Genomic DNA, 22,941 nt, shown 5'->3' on the forward strand with positions numbered 1-22,941 from the left:
AAAGGGAAGGAAACCAGCAGCAGAATGTAACCTGGATTGAGGGAGTGGAAGGTGTCCGTGCCCATGGCAGGGGGTTGGAACTGGGTGAGCTTTAAGGTCCCTTCCAACTCAAACCAGTCTGGGATTTGAGGTCCGGGGGATTCCCATGTTATTCTTGTTGAAAGGTTGCAAAGGTGGTGCAGGTCCTTGGAAGTTGCCTCCCAGGCACGTGTGCCCCTAAGAGCCTCTCTCTGGTGGGAGGCAAGGCATGAGGTCCTCTCTCCCTGGTGAAGAAATGCAACCCTAACAGTTCTCTTGGGAAATCTGGGTTAATAAAATGAAGCTTCTTGTCTGAGTCATTGGTTTCAGCGAGCTTCTTTTCCAGAAAGTCCTGTTGAATGAAACTGACCGGCACAAGCAGCATCTTTCCCAATGTCTCGTGTAGGAAAAGAGCTGGAAAACTGGTGTGAAGTGCAGTGACTGCAGTGAAACAGGCCGTGACTAATGCAGTCATTATGCCAAAAATGCCCAAATGGCTAATGAGCATCTCCTGCCTCTTGCATACTTGTCCTTTGGTATTTGGAAAGCAGAGGGAGATGTGGGATGCTGAGAAGTGTGAGTGCTCCCAAAGACCCATGCTGGTAGGTGAGAAATGGATGTACTTCCCCATGTAGCGTGGAAGGTTGCACGTAGATCTTGGATCAGTATCTCTGGAAGGTAACTTGTTTTCCATGTCAGCCCACAAGATGGGCAGACCTGGTATTAATGCAACTGAGGAAACACATAGTGTTATGCTCCAGCTGGACTGGGGCTGGAAAACCTCAGCTGCTCTATTGAAGGCAAAACACTTGGAAGGAGATTAAGGGACGAAAATGCTGGTAGTGGCAGCCAACATTGAGGCGTGTGCTCAAGTACGGTTTGCAGAGCTCTGTGTAAAACCTGCTGCTTCTGCCTCAAAATGAAGCATAGTAAAATCTTACAGGACTCACTGTTCTCCTGCATGTGTTTCGAGTGCAGCTCCCCTCTATTCCAAGACCTGCTTGTGCATGCATGCACAAGAACCATAGACTGGTTTGTGTTGGAAGGGACCTTAAAGCTCCTCCAGCTCCAACCCCTGCCATGGGCAGGGACCCCTTCCACTGGAGCAGCTTGCTCCAAGCCCCTGTGTCCAACCTGGCAATTAATAACGAATAAATAAAAGCGGGGAGCAGGACTAACAGTGTCCTGCCAGGCTGTGCCCCCCGGGAGGTCTGTGATGTGTGTCCGCGCGGAGCTGTGTTGTGCTGCTGGGTCGGTTGCTTGGGAAAAGGAGGAGGAAAAATCCACCTCAACCAAAACAAAGAGCAAACACACCCCGGAAGCAGCGGCTCCGGCGCGGCTGAGGTTTCCAAGGCTACTGAGAGGCTCTGGCCAGCTGGGAGCAGGGCTGCCTTTGGGGTGATTTCGTGTGATTTCTGGTGTGTAACGTGGTGAAGAAGTTCCGTGCTCAGCTGTGCGTGTTGGATGGGGATCGCTGAAGGAGGAGCTGGTTTTCATGCAAGGTGAAGGGGCTGGATGATGAGAGCCTTCCTGAGGAGCTCAGAGGGGTGTTTTCAGCTGAAACCACACACCACGATCATCGGTCGGCACGAAGGGTCCGACATCGTCCTGCAGGTAGGGGCAAGGCAGCTGAGTGGTGTAAATGAGTGCTGATTTGGAAGCAGGGAGCGGGATGCCCATGGCAGGGGTTGGAACTGGATGATTTAAGTCCTTTCCAACCCAAACCATTCTATGATTGTCTGCACTGTGGTCATCAGTGCAAAGAATAAGGGCTTCTAGCCTGCCTATGCTGGATATCCAGCAGGAAGAGGGGATATTGCAAATCAGTAACCAGAGCAGAGCTGCATTCCATCATGTTTCCCTTGGTTGCCAGTCTGCAGGTGTAGCCCAGCATCACGCAGCCCTCGAATTCACTGCCTCGGACAACAGTTTCTGCCTTCAGGACCTCAACTCCCCCCATGGCACCTTCATCAACGGCTGCCAGGTCCAAAATGCAGCTGTCAGAGTGAGCCCAGGTGATGTCCTGCGCTTCGGCAAGGGGGGAGCAGCCTTCGAGCTCGTGGTGGATGGGGCTGCCCAGGTAAGGATGAGAGCTGCTGCCCAGGGAGCAGGAGCAGGCTCCCAGGCTTGTCTGGTTTATCAGGGCCTGTAGAGATAGGACAAGGGGTGATGGGTTCAGACTGGAACAGGGGAGGTTCAGGTTGGAGATAAGGCAGAAGCTCTTCCCTGTGAGGGTGCTGAGGCGCTGGCACAGGGTGCCCAGAGAAGCTGTGGCTGCCCCATCCCTGGCAGTGTTCAAGGGCAGGTTGGACACAGGGGCTTGGAGCAAGCTGCTCTAGTGGAAGGGGTCCCTGCCAGTGGCAGGGGTTGGAGATGGATGAACTTTAAGGTCCCTTCAAACACAAACCAGGTTGGGATTCCCTGATCCTTGGAAAAAGATGGAAGGGGAGGAATGAAAAGCTTGAGCTCCCTCTGCTGAAGAAACTCAGGCAGGTTATTAGGGAAAAGGAAAAGGGAGCAGATTCCCAACTGGAAGCTGGACATGAGCAAGCATAGGTCTGGAAAATGTCTTTTTTTTTTTTCTTTTTCCCCCTCTATTTGCATTTTATGTCTCCTCAAAAGCTGCTTACTGACAGAGGAGGTGAGCTTCAGATCAGACCTTTAGAGCAAGTGAAAAGGTCCAGCCCTGATGGACGCTTTGCTTGGCAGCAGCACGTGTAACTGGAGCTATCATGGTCTGTGCAGCAGGGCCAAGGCATCACAGCGACTTTGGCATGCAAGAGATTGCAAAGCAGCTGTCAGCTGGGACAGAACGTGATCGAACGCAGTGGCAGTTTCCAATCTCCAGGAAAATAACTGTCTGTGGAGGTTGTTGAGCCTTTGGGTTATGAAACAGTTAAGGATTGGTGAGTTCCAGTGTTGGTTTTATTATCTGGGCTCTTGAGGAAGCCAAGAAAATAGATAATAAGAGCCCAAGAATATGTGTGTGTCACGTGCCTGGTAGTGAGGAGTCATGGAGCCTGGTCTCCCAGCAGCGAAAACTCACTTGGAGCCTGTGTACATCCAGATATGCAGTTTTGGAGGTCTCAGAGAGAATCCCAGCCCAGCAAACAGACCTCCTGCCCCCAGAGCTGGCCAAGAGAGCTGTAGAAGATGCTCAGCTGCAGGATGAAGCCAGGGCAGTGGGGTGCCAGCCCTGGTTGGGTGAAACTGGTTAGTGCTGGAGGAGGGAGCACTTGAATCTCTGACAGCATGTGTGTCGGATGCACACAGACCAGTAGTTCTGAACAGTGACACAGAGGAAGCCCTGGGGGTACTTCTGCATTGCTGTGGCTTTGTGATCTTTTTCTGGTGAAATAGCTTTGAAGCCTGACCCTGCTGACTGCAGAGTGCATCACCTCAGCACTGCACCCTGTGAAGCCTTTGTGGTTCTGACACAGGGAGGTCTCTCTCATTCTCAGCAGCGTGAGAGGAACTCACAGTGTTGTGAAGATGAGCAGCACCCAGAGAGGAGTCACATCCCTGCGGTACCCTGGAGCACAGAACAAGTGCCCACAGGGGCATTGCAGGTGCTGGAGTAGTGGGAGAAGAGCTGGGTGATGGAATTCTGCCTCCAGGCCAGGTCCAAGGCCATGTTCAGCCTTTGTAATTGAAGGCTGCATGTAAGCAATGTAAGAGACCTTGGTGGTGGAAGCTCTGCTCATAAGGAGGACAGCAAATAGCAGCATGCAAGGCCCTGTGTAAGGGCTGATAAATGCAATGGCAAGGTAGGAGTGCCACAAGAAGCTTTAGATCAGCACAGAAAATTGGAGAAATGGCAGGGTAGGAGCTGTGAGCCAGGAGAGGTGTGGAATGAGGGCTTCCAGGTTCTGCAAATGATGTGGACAATTATGGTTGTCAGCTCAAGAGAGGAAGGGAAGAGATCCAAAAGCAGCAAAGCCCAGTATTTCAGTTGCATTCCAGCAAAGCATTTGGGCTTCCTGAGCTAAATCTGACCCTTGGGGAATGGAAATGGGAAAGGACTAAAATTCTGCTTCGCCTCAGATCTGTGCCTGGGTTTAGGCCTGATAACGTTCGCAGACCCTTGCTGATAACACTGTCTTTTTCCGCCATAGGTGTCTGATCTCCCCAGGAAGCATTGCACAGGGTGGACTGGGCAGGTCCAGGTGGTTGCAGAGCCCAAGCCCTCGACTCCTACATCTCCTGCCCAGCTCCCCTTGCTGCAGCGGCAGCATCCCCCTGGCTCTCCAGGCAGATGGGCTCCCAGAGCTACCGGCCGCGTGTCCCATCCACTGCTGTGGAAGCCACCCAGGAGTGCATGGGCTCGGAGCATGGCCACCACTGTCTCACTGGATGCTTTCAGCAGGGCCTCAGCAGTGAGGGCAGGTACTCCCCGATGCAACCATGGTGGTTTATAGCCTGATGTCCTCTCTGAGCAGCTTAATGTTGAGTGGAGTTGATGTGAGTGGTGGCAGTTGTGATCCGAGCGTTGACAGCTCCTGGGTGTGAGTCCTTGTCCAGTGGAGATCCATGATGTGGCACTAGGTGGCATTTGGGTTGGTTAGGCAACGAGCTGTGACATGCAAAGGGGAATGCCATTGCACCTCCGGCTGAGAGGGACTTTTCCTCTTCCTTTTTCCTCATGTGTGATGACTAACTCTCTCTGCACTGGTGATTCATGCACCTATTTCTGTCTCCTGATTGAAGTGGTGTTTTTGTCTACTTTGAAGCACAGTTTCTGGCTGTCTTGAGTGCTGGAGCTTTAAACTAGGTCTGTAGTTGATATGCTTCTGAAAATCAAGTATGAAATGGTGACGGAGCAGAGGCAGGGAGTGAGGGAAGAGTGCAGCTGGAGAACAAAGCTTTTGCTGCACATGGAGTTTGTTATGGCTTCATACAGAGTCCAGTGGTTTTCCTGGTTTAGGGTTGAGTCTTTTGAAGAGTCAGAAGTAATACAAGAAATCTGCTAAAAACCTGGAGAGGGGCTTGGGACAAGGGCCTGTAGGGACAGGCCAAGGGGAATGGCTTTAACCTGACAGAGGGGAGACTGAGATGAGCTCTTAGGCAGAAGCTCTTCCCTGTGAGGGTGCTGGCACAGGGTGCCCAGAGAAGCTGTGGCTGCCCCTTCCCTGGCAGTGTTCAAGGCCAGGTTGGACACAGGGGCTTGGAGCAAGCTGCTCTAGTGGAAGGGGTCCCTGCCCGTGGCAGGGGTTGGAGCTGGAGGAGCTTCGAGGTCCCTTCCAACCCAAACCAGGCTGGGATTCTATGGATACAAAGTCAATTGTGGTATATTGAAGTACCACTGGTGCTCCAGAGCACTGTGGAGTCCCAGCAGCATCACTAAAGGTGTGTGCACAGGCAGAACTTGAACCTGCAGTGAAGGTACAGAAATGAAGCTGCTGCCTTTGAGGCATTTTTGGTTCCCAGAGGTGTATTATGCCTTGCTATTGTGCAGACTGTTTGCATTCTGTCTTTTTAGTGCCAAATAGTTGGTTTCTCTGCTGGTTGTGACCCAAAAGTGTAAACTAGTCACTGCTTTACAGTAGTTTTGAGACTAGTGAGAGTGATGCTGCAAGAAGCATTACTTCTGCCTGCTCATGCTGATCTTTGTTGGCATCACATTTGCTCTTTTCCAGTCTCAACCAGCGTCTTGAGTGATGGTGTGAGCGGCGTGGGGAGAGCCCCTTCCCTGGGAGCTCAGGATACAGAAGAGAAGGTGAAGGTGATGCTGGGGAAGGTGTGAGGGATGCTGACCCTGTCCTGGTCCTTGGCAGAACCTTGCCCAATGGTTGTGTGTCCAATCACGAGTCCCTGCAGAGTCTGCTTTCCTGGATGGGGACTGATGTGTGGATAGAGGATGTGGGCACAGCCAGGGCGAGCAGGTCTCATGTGGTTGGTGGCCAGGAGTTGGTCCCTGCTGGTGTTGTGGTAGCTCCAGGCTGGCAGATGGCACCCTTAATCTCCCCACAGGGTGAGAAGGAGGAGATGGGTCCCCTCTCTGGTTTGGAAACAGAATCGAAGCAGAAAGATGCAGCAATAAGAGATCTGCAGGAGGAGATTGCAGCGATGGCAAAGACCTTGGCTCAGGTGGTGGCAAGGAACGAGGTGGAGCTGACCCAGAAGCTGCTTGCCTTTGACCAAGAGCTGGAAGCCAAAGCAGAGCTGATCAGAACCTTGAGGGAACAGGTACTGAATAACACCCTGTTGTGAAGAGGAGCTTTTGCTGAAAGCAGGTGCCTGGCAGAGGAAAGGTGATGGAATTCTGGGTTGCTGTTGGCAACTCTGCTGTGGCTGCACCGAGGTGTGATACTGTGTGGTGCCTGTCTTCCCAGCAGCTTCCCTTTCTCTGGACTGAATCTAAGGTGACCCTATCTGAAGCAGTGACTGCTGAGAGTTACTCAGAGATGCTGAAGAGTAGCCCATCAGACCTGGAAGCCTGGATATCAGGTAGAAAATGGCCTGCCAGGGAACATGGGCAAATCTGTGTTTTGCAGATCAACAGCCTAGAGAAAGGCTCGAGCCAGGTTTTCAGCCATTCCCTCCATGAAAGAGACCTGGAGATTAGGAGGCTGCGGAAGGAAAGCGAGAAGTTGAAGCGAGACCACGCTTTGACTACAGGTATCATGTCCTTGGGGCTCGGGAGGAGCATGAAGCCGTTTGGGACTGGCTCTTGATAATGAGTGAGCACTGGCAAATGATTTATAGTGACCCACAGAAGTCTTCTGACCTGGTTTCTGAGTCCTGAAGCTCGGTGGGAGTTGTGGATGGTGTCTGATGTGACAAGTGCCCCTGGAGCAAGGGACACGGTGGGCATCATGGGCAGGGAGTGATGGGACCAAGCACCCTGGTAGGGGAAAACAGCCTCATGTGGTGATCAGGGGAGGCTGAAAGTGACGCTGTTCAAGGGCTGCCATGCACACTGGTGGGGAGACCTGACCCCCAAGCTGCTGTGGACCTTCATGTGGCTGCAAAGGCCACCCCAAACCAGAAGCCTTTCCCGATGGCTTCTATCCCTGCCTTTATCAGGCACGAGGAATGCAGTTGGTGCACAAAGCATTGGCTTTTGTAATGTATTCAGATCAGAATCAGAAGTGTTCTGCCTGGTTGCCCTGGTGGAGGTAAGGGAGCAGTATGGGCTCTTGGCAGGGAGGAGGCGTCAGAGACATGGATCTGATACAGCCAAGCAGCAAACACTAATCCCTAGAAGCTGCTCATCCCTCTGGGAGTATGTGCTGTGAGGCCCCAGGGAACTTGTCAGTGACTCTTTGACTAACTAGTTAGCTAGTCAAAGAGCAATGTCCAACACAGCATGCCAAAACCTGGACCCGCTTCCCAAGGTGGATGGTTGTTGAGGAGGGAGGACGGATGCTCAGGGGTTTTGGCAGGGATGCTCTTGGGTAACCTATGTTCTGTGTTCTCCCAGGCCTAGTGAGCAGCCTGCAAAGGGAGATTGCTGGGAAGGAGCAGAAAATCCAGCAACTCCAGCAAGAGGTTGAGAAAGTGAAGAAGGAGACCAGAGCAAAGGACAATCAGCTGGCAATGCTTTCTGCCAAGGTTGACAGCGTGACTCACATAGGGGTTAACACGGGAAAGCTGAGAAGGGTCACACTTCTCCCTGTTGTAGCAGCTGGAGTGGATATTTTTTAGGGCAGTTGTAACCCAAGGGTCCTGGCTGTGTGCACGTGGAGGGTGCAGAGCTGTACCTCTGGCTCTGCTGTGATGGGGACACAGAGCAGTGTCACCTTCCCCAGCTGAATCCCTCTCCTTGTTCTGCATTCAGGTGCTGTGTGCCCTGGATTCCTGTGAGCACAGTAGCTGTTTGTACTCCTGAAGTGCTTGTGCCAAGATCCTCCTGAGGAGCCATGGAAACCCCTTCATGTGGCTCCCTGTGGCCCAGCCTGTTTTCCCCCTTTAAACACAGCAGGTTGTTTCTCTGTGTTTGCAGCTCCCTCCTCAGCTGGCAGAGCTGCAGCATCTGCGTAATGAGTGTAGAGCGGTGCTCCAAAGATGAATGATGTGCCCTGCTTTGCTGAGGAGCAGCACTTTAACTGGTGGCAAGGGGATGATATGCTCTTTTCATTTCACATGAGCTTGACATGACCATAGGTGGATGTTGCTGGGTCCCCAGACTAGCCCCACTCTGCTTAGGCAGCTCATAGTCAAATGTAAGGTCCTTTGAAGCAGATAAATTGCTCCCAGCAGGATGAGTTGTCTGGGTCCTAGATCTCTATTCAAGACTCAGTCACCCTGAGTGCAGTGTGGTCAGAGTGTGATATCCTCAACTTCTTTGGACACAGAACCTAAAGGAGCTACAAGGAACCCAGAGAGGGGCTTTGGAGAAGGGCCTGTAGGGACAGGCCAAGGGGAATGGCTTTAACCTGCCAGAGGGGAGATTGAGATGAGCTCTTAGGCAGAAGCTCTTCCCTGTGAGGGTGCTGAGGCGCTGGCACAGGGTGCCCAGAGAAGCTGTGGCTGCCCCATCCCTGGCAGTGTTCAAGGGCAGGTTGGACACAGGGGCTTGGAGCAAGCTGCTCTAGTGGAAGGGGTCCCTGCCCGTGGCAGGGGTTGGAACTGGATGGGCTTTAAGGTGCCTTCCAACCCAAAACCTTTCAATGGTTCTCTAAGCGCTTGAGCTGTTCTGTGCAGGAGGGGGACCACGTCTCCCAGGTAAGCATCCTGCTCTGGTGGCCCAGGCTGCTTGTATTGAGGCAGGGAGCATGTCCCAGAGCATCCCTCTGCATTTTCCCCTGCTCTGTGGATGCAGGAACATCCAGTTAGACAGGAGCTGCACACACAGGCTTGCAGGAGAGGGTGCTCCGGGCAGGCAGAACAGAGCACAGATTCCTTGACTGCCGAGCTGCCAAGCATATTCTGACACAGTGATCAGCCTGGAAATGTCTGTTAATGTCATGTTCTGCTATGGATGTTCTGAGGTAGCATTTGTTTTCCTGCATCCTTCCCCCTGTCCCTCTTCTACCGCTTCTAAGGCCAGAGTAATTTCTCCCTGTCAGCTATGCCCTGCAGATGTTTCTCCTCCTCTCAACCAGGTGATGCTTTAATGGTGATGGTTTCATATAGGCAGTTCCAGGCATGGATACTCTTGTGCTCTGATGCCTTGATGGCCCCATCAAGGGCACTTGGCCATTCCATTAAGATCTAAGCACGGAGCTTGGCTTTAGCACTCAAGTATCTGTTGACATTTGCTGCAGTATCTGCCTGCCCTGAAGGTGTTTTCCTGTGTTGCCATTCATTCCAGTGCTCTAGAATCCGAGAGGAAATGAAGCAGGAACTCGGAGATCGGGAAGTAATGGCATGCCAGAATGTGAGTCTGAATTCATTTGGAGTGATGGAGCACACAGGAGAACTGCAGGAAAGCATCATCCAGGGAATAATTAACTGGGCATTTTAAGGGAGGTGTTTTGAATCTGGTTCCTGTAAGAGAAAGTTCATAATGAACTGGAGAAGCATTAATCATAGCACTGGATTGCAATGCAGGCGGGTGCAGTCAGAAAGAAGGGTGGAATTCTACTGGAAAGTTGATCAAACCAAAGTAAATATAGGCAAGAAGGAAATTCCAGAGCACACAAATGGGATGGATGGGGAAAATGTATGGCTTACTGGTTCAAGTCCTGCCAAGAGGCAATGCCCAGCCTCTCTGGTGAGACCCTCACCATCATGGGACTCTTGCAGCGCATCAGGGAGCTGGAACATGACCTGGAGAGGCTGCAGGGGGAAATCCGGAAGTACTGCATTGAGCAGGAGAGCATCCGAAGCCAGCTGGCTGAGAAAGCCAAGGTAACAGCCTGGATGTGAGGTGTGTGGTGGAGCACACGTGTCGTGTGGGATAGCAGCAAGCCCTGGGAATGCAGGATGTATGGAGACTGGATCCAAGCGCGTAGAGCTCTTCCACAGACCCCACTGGGAGGAGCTAGCTCGGGCAGCAGACCATAGGGTAGAAAGTTGAGGATGGATGATGTCCAAAGAGGAAAAGTGGCTTTAAGGGTCTGATGCCACAAACCCACCCCCTGCGAAAGGGTTGCTGCTGCTACGCTGGTATTGCAAAGCCACGCTTGGAGCCGGCTGATGTGAGCAGTGTGCAGCTGGGGCAGGAGTCCTCAGGATGCGATTCCAAGGTATTGCTTTGATGTGCAAATGCTCTCGTTGCTGCAGGCTGAGGAGGAGCTGAGGGAAGCCGGAGCCAGGCAAGCTTTGCAGCTGCAGGAGATGGGGCGCAGGGAGCGCCTGCTGCGAGCCGACCTGGCACGGGCCAAGCAGCAGGTAGGGATGGGAGCAGGGATGGGAGCAGCAGCAGCAAAACCATGGGGTTACAAACAGGGAAGGTCACTGTGCTCCGGTGCAGGCAAAGGTATAGAGTCCTGAGCACCAAACCCTGGCACAGGGCTTAGTTGTGGTCAGATGCAGCGTGGCAGGCTTATCCACAGGATTTGTGTAGAAGCTGTAATAGGATACAGAAATGCACTGTACTATGTGTAATCACAGTTCTCCTGTCCAGGACCTATGCAAACCCTCCTCTGTGCCTCTGCAGAGGCAGCCCTTTGCAGAGTAACATCCTGCTACATCCCCAGGATAAAGCTGTGCTTCACGCAAGAAGGAGATGCCACCTCCCCAGTGTGGAGTCCTGTTAGCTGGAATCTGTTAGGAATCGCACTCCCTGAGAGGCCCAAAAAGCTCTGAGAAGTTTGATCACACATCCGGAAAATAACCCTGGGGTTTGTGCAGAGCAGAGCCCAAGGGCTGATGGAGGCTTTTGGGTCTGCCATGTGGGTTAGCACAGGGATGGATGGCTATGGGAGCACCAGCTGCAATGCATAAAGCATAATACATAAAGCACTAAGCTGGTGGGAATGGTTGTTGTCATCTCCTGCAGAGAGGCTGGGGGTGGCATCCTCTGCCTGCCCTGGCTGTTTCAGAGGAGGAAATAAGTGTCAGCCATGGGAAATCCCTACTGGAAAGTGGGATGGAGTACCCGCCTGGCACAGGCGCTCTGTCCTGTGCGGTGTGCACCAGTCCTCTGCCATGGGAATCCTCCCAGAGCAGTAGAAGGACAGCAGGAGACATTCAGGACATTGTCAAGGGATGTCTGGAGGAGGGCAGGAACCTGCATGGGGCCTCCTGTTGGAAATGGCAGACACCGGGACACCCTTGGCATTGATGGGTTGGGCAGAGCGGATCAGCAGAGAGAAGTGATCAGTGATTTCTGTTCCCCTGTGTTGATCTCTGCTGCAGCTGGAGTCCTTCAAGACCCAAGTGATGCGAGTCTGTTGTCCAGCAGCAGCAGGAAAAGCCATCACAGAGCAGCAGGTGAGTTTGGATGCCAGTGCATGGAGATGGTGCCTTCAAAGCCTGGCATGGCTTGAGACAGTCATGGTGCCTGTTATGTATATTAGTAGTGTCCAAGCCTCTCCAGGTCATAGGTTGTTCCACAGCTATCCCAGGTTAACAACACTGCTCTGTGGTACAAAGGAGATAGGATCCTTTTTGTGCTCCCAGCTTGGTTTGGGTCAGTGGGCTCTACCAGGGCTCTGACATGGCAAAGAGTGTGCAGCAAGCCCCAGCTGCTGCCTGCTGGGACAATCTATGTCCTTCAGGTGGAAAGGGTGTTAATGTAGTGCCTTGTTCTCCTCTTCCTTCTGCTTTGCCAGGTGATAGAGAAGGTCAGACAGGTTTGTGACGAGAGCCAACAAAGTAATGAGAGAGAGAAGTGTCTGCAAGAGGAAATCAGCTCCAGGCTTGCAAAGGAAAAGGAAGTGTCTGCAAACGCCGAGGTGTTCCAGAAGTGCCTTCAGGAGCTCCAGGTCAGCCTGTTCAATCTTGGTGATCAACTGGCAGGAGATGAGCAACACAGGGCAGTTTTCTTGGCCTGAGTATGGGTCAGAGAAAAGGGAGGCCGTGTCTGGGCACCAGTCAGTTTGCAGCAATCCATATCCGTGAGAATGAAGCCCCAAAAGTGCAAGCTGGAAAGAAACATGAGGTGTTGCAGAAGCGTCTCTGCTCCTGAGCCTGCTGGGAGTCATTCCCACCAAGGATAGCACAGAATGGTTTTGAAGGGATCTTAAGATCATCCAGCTCCAGCCCCTGCCACGGGCAGGGACCCCTTCCACTGGAGCAGCTTGCTCCAAGCCCCTGTGTCCAACCTGGCCTTGAACACTGCCAGGGATGGGGCAGCCACAGCTTCTCTGGGCACCCTGTGCCAGCGCCTCAGCACCCTCACAGGGAAGAGCTTCTGCCTTATCTCCAACCCCAACTTCCCCTGTTTTAGTTTGAACCCATCACCCCTTGTCCTGTCCCTGATGAAGAGTCCCTCTGCAGCATCCTTGTAGTCCCCTTCAGACCCTGGAAGCTGCTCTGAGGTCTCCACGCAGCTTCTCTTCTCCAGGCTGAACAGCCCCAGTGTTTTCAGCCTGTCTTCATATAGGAGGTACCTCCCAAACCGTGGCCTCCTCTGGACTTGCTCCAACAGCTCCATGTCCTCCTGATGCTGAGGGCACCAGAACTGCACACAGTGCTGCAAGTGAGGTCTCACAAGAGCAGAGCAGAGGGGCAGGATCCCCTCTCTGACCTGCTGCTCATGCTCTGGGGGTGCAGGCCAGCGCAGTGAAGCTGGGTCATGTTCTTTTCCTCATTAACCAGCCCATATCACCCCATGGGGTGTCACACAGAAGTGTTCACATGGCTGTACCCAGGGCTTTTCAGGGCTGTTGTGTTCATTGCCAAGCCCCAGCAGCCCATTGATCCACCTTGGTCACTGGGTGCATTTGTTCCAGGCTCACCTGAGCAGGTCCTGCAGCAGCGCCAGCCTGCGAGGGGAGCTGGGGAAGCTGGAAGCAGTGTGCCTGGATCCCTCCATCTCCACCATTGGGGTGGCAGCGGTGGAAATGGCACGTGTGCTCCTGTCCTGGTTGGAGGCAGCAGAGCAGCTCCTGGCTGGTGTGGGGATGGACCTGCACAAAGGTCTGTGTCCTGCTGCTGTCCCTGGGAACAAACCTGCTCCAGGTGGGATGTCCTCCATAGCCTCTATGAAGGAGAGAGAGTCCAGTGTGAGCTGAGCTTGGGGGTGCCAGGCCCCCAAGCTGGTGCCAGTCTCAGGCAATTTGGGCAACTAAGAAGCCTGCTCAGGCAGCGCGCACGCTCCTATTGCCTACCTCTGCAGCACTGTCACCCAGCTTGGTGTGACCTACCCCCACAGGGCTCTGGAGGGGTTGTCTGTGAGGTGCAATGTCTGCATGGGCAAACCCCATCTATTGACATCATGGTTATGCCATCAAAGTGGGATTTGCCTTAGTGGTATATGGGAAACACTTGTGCTGGCAGAGATCTGAACCCTTGTCTCGAGGTTCCACATTGCTTTGTCTTCCCCTTCCTGGGCTGCCTCTGTTGTGGGGTTTGGCAGAGCAGTTGCATAGTTTGTTAGGTGAATGGTGCATGGAAAACACAGCAGCCGTGGGAGGGAAAGAACTTTAAATCCAGTCCAACTTTTATCCCAGCACTGCAAAGGCCACCGCTAACCCATGGCACTGAGGGAATGGGAACACTTCCAGGGACAGTGATTCCACCACTGCCTTGGGCAGCCTGTTCCAATCCTGAGCACACACCCCACACCCCCCCCAGCACAGATCTGTGTCTGTCCCCCACGTTGTGCTATGTTGTCTCTCAGCAGATCAGTGATGCCTCTGAAAGTAGCGTGGGACAGCGAGCATTGCTCCCATGGCAGCATCACTGTCACAGTGCTACTGCACAGGGGTGCAGAGCCCCACGTGCTGGTGGCAGTGGGGTGGAGCTGGGTGGTGTTCCATTGCTGAGGGTGCAGGAGGAGCTGTGAGCCCACTGTGGGTACCAGGGTGGTGATGATAGCACCAGGGGCATTGTGCAGCAGCGAGCGAGGCTTGGCTCTTGCAGAAGTGCCGGCCATAAAGAAGATGGGGTGATGCAGCAGGGTGGGTGACAGGAACAAGGGCTCTGAGCAGCTGCCTTCTAGCCATGTCTCGGCAATAGCAGCCATCTCCAGGGGTGGGAATGTGCTGCAGCTCCGTAAGTAAAGCAGGGAAACCCTCAGCTGGCCCCAGGAGCCTTTCCAAGGGGGTCTCTGAGCCTGAATCCCAGAGCAAGGGGCTATGAGGGGCTCCGGACTGGTCACTGGGTGCAAGGCATAACTGCTGCCCATGGGTCTCTCTGACACCAGCACATCCACTGCCCTAGCCTGGGAGGGAAACCTAGGTCCAGTGTGTTTCCTGGGTATCCCAATGAGCACAGGGAATGACTGTGTGGGAAGTTAGTGGTGGTCCCTTCTACCTGCTGTCTATGGACCTCCACCACCAGGTGAGGGGATTGAGGGCCAGCAGTGGCCAAAGTGATTTTTGTAAGGGGACAAGCAGCATCCCCAGGCCTCAGAGGATGCTCCAGGAGCTACTCATGGGCTGTGTGAGCACCTTGTACAGTGAGACTCCATTGGCTCTTGCAGGGCTGTTGGCTGCTCTTGGGACGTTGGTGGAAACCAGTCAGGAAACTGCCCAGAGGAATCAGACACTACAGGTACAGACACATGTCCATAAACCAAGGTGACTTCTGAATATCTGAGGTCTCTGGGTCTGCAGTAAATGCAGGGGAAGGGTGAAGATGGAGCCAGATGTCAGTGTTGGTATCCCTAAGAGGGCAAGGATGGACAGTATATCCCTGTATGGAACTGTTTGTGAGTGAACAAGCAGGAGGCTTATGTCTTGCCCTGCTCCTAAGGTGCTTGCTGTCACACCTCGGTATCTGCTGTATCCCTGTAGGCACAATTAGAGAAGGCCCAGGAGTCACAGGCAGCTTTGCTGCAGGAGCACACAAAGCAGCTGGAAGCGAAACATGAGCAAGTGCTACAGCTAAAAATCAAGCACATTCTGCTGGAGAAGGACAAGGAGAGCAAGGAGGTACGGGGGCAATGGTTTGTCTTAGGAAAATGACTGCTAGAATAGATGTCTGTAATAGTGTTGCCTAGCAAGAGGAAGTCTTTAGCCTCAAGTTGTCTGGATGCAGTCCCACGAGACCAAAGGAAGCACTGGGAAAGAGCAGAAAGCAAGGAGCACCATCCAGATCCTTGAGCTTGGGAAGGCATTGCGTTGTCTGTAGTGAATGCAGTGCAAGTAAATGGAATGGGGACAGCGTGTTGTGGTGTCTTTAAGACGGTTTCTAACGTGCTTTTGCGTCTGTTGCCTCTGGAGTTGCTGTTTCCCAGTGTCAAGTTCTCTAAGGAGGTGGGTAAGGAGCAGCCAAGTGGCTCCTCCTTCACCTCTGCTTCGCCTTTTCCTCATCCTCTCCCTCATTGTGTTGCCTTGTGCCCTGCTGAGCTTTTCCCCCATAACTTGTCCCTGCCCTGGAGCAGGGACCCTCCTGGCTGCTTTATTCCTTGGAGTCCGGGTCTTTTCCCTAATGATGTGTGTTATTTTCCTATCCTGGAACTGTGGGCTGTCAATTCCCAGCTCCTGGAGAGCGCAGTCACCCAGGAGAAGAGCAAGTACAAACAATCCCTGGAGGAAGAACAGAAGAAGATCCAAGACCTGGAGAGCCACCTGAGGAGCATGGCTGAGGTCAGTGGCCTGCATGGAAGGTAAAGCAGAACTGCTCACCCTTGGAGTGAGCACATCTGAAAGTGCTCTGCAGCATGCTGGGCCATCAGTGGACTGTGGGCTCCCTCCCTCTCCAAATACACCTCAGTGCATATCTTCAGAGAGAAAGGTGGCTCCCTGCAAGCTTGGTACCTTCATTGCTGCTCATCTCCTCGTGTAGGCTATAGAGAGAAAGTCAAAGGAGCAGGAGGCTGCTGACTGCAAGCTGCAAGAAGCTGTGCAGAAGCTGGAGGAAACCACAGTGCGAGAGGTAGGTTCAACACCCTGTGTGCAGGCAGAGGACTTGGCTGGATGTGCTTTCAGTGAAGAAGGCTTCTCCGGTCCCCGGTTGCAGGGCACTGCAGCCTCCCCCTTCCCTGATATCCTTCCCTTCCCTCTGTCTTTCTGACCACTAGCCAGGAGAGATGGTGCGGATCATGATCCCGAAGGAAAACACGTGCAGTGCTTCCAACCAGCATCACTCATCCTTGTTTCCTAGATGGTGTTACACCAGCGGGTGCTGGCACAAGACGAGCAGCTCAGGACCCTTCACGAGGAGATTGAGTTACAGAGACAGAAACTGCAGGGAGAAATAGAGGAATACAAGGAGCAGAGTAAGCAGCACGCACTGACAATTGTGGCTTTAGAGGAGAGGCTGCTGGAGGCCAAGGAGCAGCAGAAGACCCTGGAGGAGGAGCACACAGCACTTGTGGAGAAAATGAAAGGTAGCTGCAGCATCTGCACTTGGTTAATGTGAAACTGATAGAGAGGGAGCAGTACGTTTGCTGCTATGGAAAGCGTTGTGTATGATATTGATCTGAGGTTTGCCTGTGGCAGAGCGAGCTCAGTGAAGTCCCTGAAGAAGCTGTTTCACAGGGAGTTGCTGTCTGTGGCTTTGGGGACTGTCAATAGCATGCTGTGGTCACAGACAAGGCTTTCTCACTTGGAGAAGGGTTCTTTGCCCTCTAAAGCAAAGAGACTTTCAGCTGCACTCAGGCAGAAGAGATGCTGACCAAGGAAGGATATGAGGAACTGTCTAAGCACTGTTAGAACCACCTTCCTCAGTCTTCAAAGGAGGAGGATCTGATGTTCCTTTTCCTTCTTCCCATGAAGGAAAAGATGTGTCTATCAGAAGCAAGGCAGGCCAAATGTGTGTGTTATGAAGAAGTAACTGGCATTGCTGTTGTGTCCTGCAGGATTTCGGGGTGACACTTGCCAGGCACCACCGGGGGCTTGGCTGGAGCTGTGTCCTGCAGCAGAGTCTCACAGCTGTCTGTGGTAAGCAGCGCTTGCTGGTGGTGCCTTGTTCAGAACAGGTACCCCCAGGAGAGCTTAGGAGAGCTGAGGGGAACGACTGCAGCTTGTCCTGAGCTCTTATTTGTCTGTGATTCCTTTCCTCAGGAAGTTCAGGGAGGAGCTGGTCATGGCACAGAACATGCTGCTCTCCAAGGAGGCTGTCATCACTGGGCTCACCAAAGAGCTTGCAGAAACCAGAGCCAGGCTGACAGACCTGAGAGGTGGGTGAAGCATGATTTCTACCTTCCTATCCCTCTTCTGGGCAGTAGCAAGGTGGACTCATGCAGATAATGGGAAATAGGTGCTGCCACCCTCAAGCAACACTGTTGTTGTCCATCCCCTTCGGGTTGGTGAGTTCCTCCCCGTCCCTGGCTAAGCAATAGTGGTGATGGTGGGTGAAGGTAATCAGGTGGAGATGGGGTGGGCAAAACTGAGGTATCTTTCTCGAAACACCACTGGCGGGCTCCTTTGAGCCTAAGTCATCCTAAGCCTTGCCTGGGACTCCCCAGTGGGCACCATGTGCTTTAGGGAGGCTGTTGTTCTGCAATCCAAAGGGAACAGTCATAGCAAGTGATTGCTCTGGCCTATGTCCATGCAAAGGGACTGGCTGTGCAGTGATTTAGTAGAGCAAGGTCTAAGGGGACACATCCATTTCACCAAGAACTGCAGATTCCCCAGGGCTGGGCAATGAGACAGCCAGAAACCCCTAAAGCTCTTGTATCCCAGGGGAGGTGAGTGAGGAGCACAAGGTGGAACTGGAGCAGAGCCTGACCCGGCTGAAATGCCAGGAGCAGGAATTGAACCTGCTCCGAGAGAAGCTATCCCAGATGTCCAGCCTGGTGGAGAAGAAGGATCAAGCCCTGGAAGCAGTCGCTGAGGAGTTAAGGTACATGATGCTGTGGCTGGGTGCTTTGCAAATGCTGTTCTGTAGCTTCCCAGCAGCTGATGGCATTTAGGTATCTCCCAAGATGCAAAAGGCATGTGGGAGTGAGAGCACTGGATTGGAGCAATGTTGTCTCTATGGAAGTGCCATGTGAACTGAAACAGGGCTTTAGCAGAGCTCGTGCTGGTGGACGTGTAACTAAGTCACTTGTAACTAAGTGAATGTTCCCACTCACACCATGGTAGTCAGTGGTGGTGCTGCTCTCCGCAAGCTGTTTGAGCAGCCTTCATCTGTCAGGGTGTCCCACAGTGGTCTTGTCTCTTGGCACAGGCAGGCCCAATCCCACTGCAAGGAGCTGAAGGATGCTCAAGAAATGGCAAAGAAGCCAGAGGCTGCTCCTGGGACACCAGCACAGGCAGAAGTTGCTTCTAAGCAGGTAAGTGCACACAGAGGCTGCTGAGGTCTGGGTTTGCTGAGAGCATCCATAGTGCATGGTGTTTCTCAGAATCATGGAATCAACCAGGTTGGAAAAGACCTTTAAGCTCATCCAGTCCAACCATGCCCCAGCACTGCCAAGGCCCCCACTAACCCATGCCACTGAGGGCTTCATCTACACGGGGTGTGAACACTTGCAGGGAGGGTGACTGCAGCCCTGCCCCGGGCAGCCTGTTCCAATGCCTGAGCACCCTCTGGGGAAGGAATTGTTCCTCAGCTCCATCTAAACCTGCCCTGGTGCAGCTTGAGGCCGTTTCCTCTTGTCCCATCCCTTGTTCCTTGGGAGCAGAGCCCAGCCCCTCCTGGCTCCATCCTCCTGTCAGGCAGTTATAGAGAGCCATAAGCTCCATGGCCAGCCTCATGCCTGCTCAGAGCTCGTGCAGGGTCTCTGGCCACCCTTTCCCTAGCCAAGGGCTGCAGATGCTGCAGCTTTGCTACTGGCTGATGAGCTGATGTTTGCACAGCACTTTGGAACCAGGCAGTGTTGTGTGTGTGCTAATGGTGCTATAATTGCCAATTAGAAGGAATAGCAGCCTGCATGTGGAATGATCTGCAAGGGCTGCCTCTTCTTTCCTTGCTGAGCAGTCGATGCTGGCTGTATTGGTGCCATCCCCGGTGCTAGGGAAGGCAGGAACAGAAAGGCTCTGCAGCAGCAGATGGAGGGACTGTAGGAACCGTACATCCTGTACCACAGCAGTGGCAGATAGCGTGCCAGCAGGGAAGGCTGCAGTGTGGGGGCCAAGCAGTGACTCACAGCCAGCTGACAAGCAGGAGGTATCGCTGTCCTGTTCTGCACGTGGGGATGGGGACTGTTGGAGACCCAGCCAAAGCTGTGGTTCAGGAATAAGCCACTTCTCACTGAGCAGTACCAAAAGGCAACAGCAGCCAGACCTGAATGGGCAGTTTGCAGCCATCAGTATCTGTGTGGGGCTGCCCCATCACAGGTTTTGGGATGTTTGTCATCGTGCTGTGAGCCAGATGGGGCTGGAATGGGGAAATCATAGAATCAATGAGGTTGGATCATTACCCCAGCACTACCAAGGCCACCACTAACCGCATCCCTGCCCTGGGCAGCCTGTTCCAATGCCTGAGCACCCTCTGGGGAAGGAACTGTTCCTCAGCTCCATCTAAACCTGCCCTGGGACAGCTTGAGGCCGTTTCCTCTTGTCCCATCCCTTGTTCCTTGGGAGCAGAGCCCATCCCCTCCTGGCTCCATCCTCCTGTCAGGCACTTGTAGACAGAGATCAGGTCCCCCCTGAGCCTTCTCTTCTCCAGACTGAACCCCCCAGGTCCCTCAGCCGTTCCCCATCACACTTGTGCTCCAGGCCCTGCACCAGCTCCAGTGCCCTTCTCTGGCCCCGCTCCAGCACCTCAATGTCTCTCCTGTTGTGAGAGGCCCAGAAATGAAATACATGGGTCTGGTCTAAAAACAAGTAATGCCTGAGGTCATTCATATATGCAAGCTGCAGAGTGCATTGAGGAATGTGAAGGCGCAGCCTAAGAGCAAAATGCTGCCATGGCCACTCAGAGCTATGCACCATCCCTCTCCTGGCTCTCTGGAGCATTTCCACTGCTTATGTCCCCACCAGGGTGCAGCTGGCTCAGCAGTGTGAAAGGGGTCTCGGATGCTGCTCTTGTATCCCCACAAATCCACCCAGAAGGGTGCTGAATGAGATGCTCCGAGTGACCAGTGCCTGTCAGCAAGGCTGTGTTTCAGCCAGGTCGAAGCTGAGCTCATGCTGAGCCAGATCAGTGTGAGTGAGAGCCGGCTGCTCTGCCTCTTCCAGGAGTCAGTGCTGGACTTGGCTGACCTCGGCAGGAGATGCCGAGGCCTCAGGCACGAGGAGACGATCCAGCGCCAGCGGGAAGGCTTGGCTGAGCTCCGGGGGAGGGTGAAGGTGCTGGAGAAGAGGCAGTCCTCAGGTAGGGGAAGGTGCATCCATCTGCAGGAGGGGTTTGGAAGCCAGCAGGTGCCTGGCGATGTGCATGGCCATTCCCACCCTCAGGTGCTGCGCTGCTCAATGTGAGAGCAGCTTTCACCCAAAGGAGCTGAGCTCTGGGTGTTGAGGTCTTGCAAGTGCTGGATGTTGTGAGAATCTTCTGCATGCCCAAGCTCATTTTCTCAGTCCATTTCCATTTTCTGTATCCCTGTCTTGAGAGCACTATGGTGAAGCAGCACCACCTTTATTAGAAGCTGGAAGTAGAAGAGCTGTTTGTGGTGTGAGCTCTGAAAGCCCATCTGCAAAACAGGCTGGGGAAAGCAGTGGCCAAACCCTGGAGTAGCAATATCTGCAAGGAAAGCTGGTGCAGGCTCAGCTCCAGAGCCCATGCACCTCTCCATGCACAGTCACCATAAGAGGAAACCTGGCAAGCGTCAAAAGCAGCTGAGAGATGAAGCCTCAGCATGCCATACAGAGAGTGGGACAACTCAGTGGCTGTTCTTTTACCTCCAGCTGCCACGATGAAGGGTTCAGAGCCTCTGGTGGTCCTCACAAAATGCTTAGCAGAGGAAGTAGTCCAGAGAACAGGTCATGAGAAGGAACCCGCACCCGTGTCAGGGCCAAATCTGAAGGCCAGCAAGGTAAGGAGGCAGTTTGTGGTTTATGGTGCTTGGGTTATGGTGCTAAGTCAGGAAAGTGCTCTCTGTAACAGGGAGAATTCAGCTTTCTAATATCCTAAGAAAGACGCTGAGAGGGGGAGATGGAAAATCTGGCAACATGTGAGATGCTCAACCCAAGGCCAGGCATTCCATGGGCTCCATTGGTCTTTCCCTGTTTGTGCAGGTTCCTGGCTGTGTTCCTAATGGGGGCTCACAGGGGGCAGTGAGCTGGGAGATGGGCGACACGATAGACTTTGGTGAGAAGATGGTGAGTGAGTGATGGACATGTTCAAGTGGTGCTTGTAGAGTGTAGGTGGTCTGCAAACACACCTCAGATGTAAGTAGGGGGGGGTCTCTTCCCACCGAAAAGGGCAGGAAAACATCCAGCAGGGAAAATGGATCATCCTGAAAAAGGAAAAATACCCAACCCCAAAGAGTTGTGCAGCTCGGAGCTGAATCCCAGGCTGGTCTGGAGCTGGGATGCACTGCTGTGTGCCACATCCTGAGTGCCTCCAAGCACACAGCCCAAAGGAACCACAGTCAGGTGTGGGTTTAGGAGCACTCGACAAAGCTCACAGAGGGGAAACGCTCCCTGAAATGAAACACAGGGAAGGAAATGGTGCTTCCTGTGTGACACTGGCATCTCCTGAGCTGGGCAGGATGGAAGCAGATGGCTGAACGGTGGGATGCAGTAGAGTGGAGGAGTTGGCAGGGCAAGGAAATAATGCACTCCCTGCTCTTCCTGCAGTACCTGGATGCAATCAGTACTCTGGGAAGCCTGATGAAGGTGGAGGAACTGTCGGGAATGCAGTCTTTGAGGCACTTTCCTCCGGAGGAGAGGGGAAAAGCAGGGCTGCAGAGGCGGAAGGACCTGGAGCTGCTCTGTGACAAGATCAGGAACCTCAAGAGTCGCCTGGAAAGAAACGAGGAAAAGCTGAAAGAATACGAGGGCAGAGTGGAGCAGCTGAGGTACTGAGAGGCAAGGTGGCCATTGCCAGCCATGGGTCTGAGTGAGACCTAGTCCTGGATGCTCTGATGTTCTGGAGCATCCTGCCATGGAGGGTGGATGGCCCTGGGAGGGACACCAGCATCATACAGTTTTGCTGGGAAGCTGTTGCTCCCAGGCAGAGCCTGGCTTCGAGGGGCTGATGCAGGTGACAACTTATCCCCCCCATTGTGCACAGGCTGAACCAGGCATCCCTGCAGAGGTGCCAGGAGGAGGTGTCCAAACTGGAGGAGGAAGCCTACAGGGAGGCGGAAGAGAAGGCTCTGCTGCAGGAGGCGCTGGAGAGGACACAGCTCCAGCTGAACCAGGAGAAGAGGCAGCGAGCAGCCAAGCTGCACAGGGGGAGACCACGGGAGCAGGTGAGCAAGGACCCATGAGGACAACTGGAGCCAAAGGTCCCAGTGCTTGAGTGGTCAAAGGCAGGTCATGATGGCCAGCAAACACCTCCAGGCTCAGTGGTGCTGGCAGAGGAAGGTGAGGGATGCACGGCACAGCCAGAACACTCCACTGTTGGTAAGATGCCCAAGGCAAGCCCTGCAGGCAGAAGGGAGGTGACACTGGTGATATCCAGAGCTGTGCAGAGGTTGGGAAGGTGTGATGCCTTCTTGGGGTGCACAAAAGATGTAAGGAGGGTGTGAAATGTCCATTGTCACAGGAGATGTCTCCCCTTATGGGTGCAGATGCCTGATGTTGCACTCTGAAATGAGCACTGGGGAGGCACTTGGTGAATGAAGAGTGAGGATTGGGGTGAAGATCCATAGGGCTGAAAGGTGCCAAGTGTTGTTAGCTCTGGGGATGTCTCTCTTGTGGGGCACCTCATGGGGTACTTGCTGCAGCCAGGAAGGTGAAGGAGCCCAATATGCTGTCTCAGCAGAAGCTGTGAGCCCACTGGAATGTGCTTCCCTAGCTCCTGTGATCCATTAGGAAGTCATGGTGGGTCTGGCTGCTGCGTACTGCAAGTGGCTGTGCTCTTCTGCAGCCCCAGCCGGGCAAATGCCAAGCAAAGAGCTGGATGCTCCATGTGATACCCAACCCCTGC

The 22,941-nt window shown here is 53.6% G+C and overlaps 1 protein-coding gene across 3 annotated transcripts; it reads left to right on the forward strand.

The window, feature by feature from the left end:
* Positions 1-1,252: 1,252 nt before the first annotated feature.
* On the forward strand, positions 1,253-22,875 carry FHAD1 (forkhead associated phosphopeptide binding domain 1). Of its 3 annotated transcripts, none has more exons than XM_062622838.1 (28): positions 1,260-1,632; positions 1,892-2,098; positions 4,134-4,404; positions 5,655-5,740; positions 5,989-6,204; positions 6,513-6,636; positions 7,442-7,572; positions 9,275-9,340; positions 9,709-9,813; positions 10,189-10,296; positions 11,266-11,340; positions 11,682-11,834; positions 12,804-12,990; positions 14,498-14,568; positions 14,811-14,948; positions 15,498-15,605; positions 15,805-15,894; positions 16,123-16,348; positions 16,820-16,901; positions 17,025-17,140; positions 17,646-17,805; positions 18,133-18,238; positions 20,085-20,220; positions 20,751-20,878; positions 21,081-21,164; positions 21,645-21,865; positions 22,081-22,261; positions 22,353-22,875. In XM_062622838.1, exons 1-28 carry the CDS (start codon positions 1,534-1,536, stop codon positions 22,455-22,457), a joined length of 3,780 nt encoding a protein of 1,259 aa, XP_062478822.1. In that variant the 5' UTR covers positions 1,260-1,533; the 3' UTR covers positions 22,458-22,875. The 3 variants fall into 3 exon arrangements, with proteins under 3 accessions (XP_062478824.1, XP_062478822.1, XP_062478823.1); XM_062622839.1 differs by having other exon boundaries at positions 5,655-5,734; XM_062622840.1 differs by lacking the exons at positions 20,751-20,878; positions 21,081-21,164; positions 21,645-21,865; positions 22,081-22,261; positions 22,353-22,875 and adding an exon at positions 20,645-20,748 and having other exon boundaries at positions 1,253-1,632.
* Positions 22,876-22,941: the final 66 nt, after the last annotated feature.

This window comes from Pezoporus occidentalis, unplaced genomic scaffold (genome assembly GCF_034315485.1).
Source record: "Pezoporus occidentalis ecotype Australia unplaced genomic scaffold, CSIRO_AGI_Poc_V1 ctg249, whole genome shotgun sequence".
Lineage (NCBI taxonomy): Eukaryota > Metazoa > Chordata > Aves > Psittaciformes > Psittacidae > Pezoporus > Pezoporus occidentalis.

What these genes read in the sequence shown, in the direction of transcription:
- FHAD1 (XM_062622838.1), top strand. Translation starts at nt 1,534, where the DNA reads ATGATGAGAGCCTTCCTGAGGAGCTCAGAGGGGTGTTTTCAGCTGAAA. An exon ending in AAGCCATCACAGAGCAGCAG is followed by an intron (nt 11,341 to 11,681) that starts GTGAGTTTGGAT and finishes CTGCTTTGCCAG; the next exon opens with GTGATAGAGAAGGTCAGACA. An exon ending in GAGTCTCACAGCTGTCTGTG is followed by an intron (nt 16,902 to 17,024) that starts GTAAGCAGCGCT and finishes TCCTTTCCTCAG; the next exon opens with GAAGTTCAGGGAGGAGCTGG.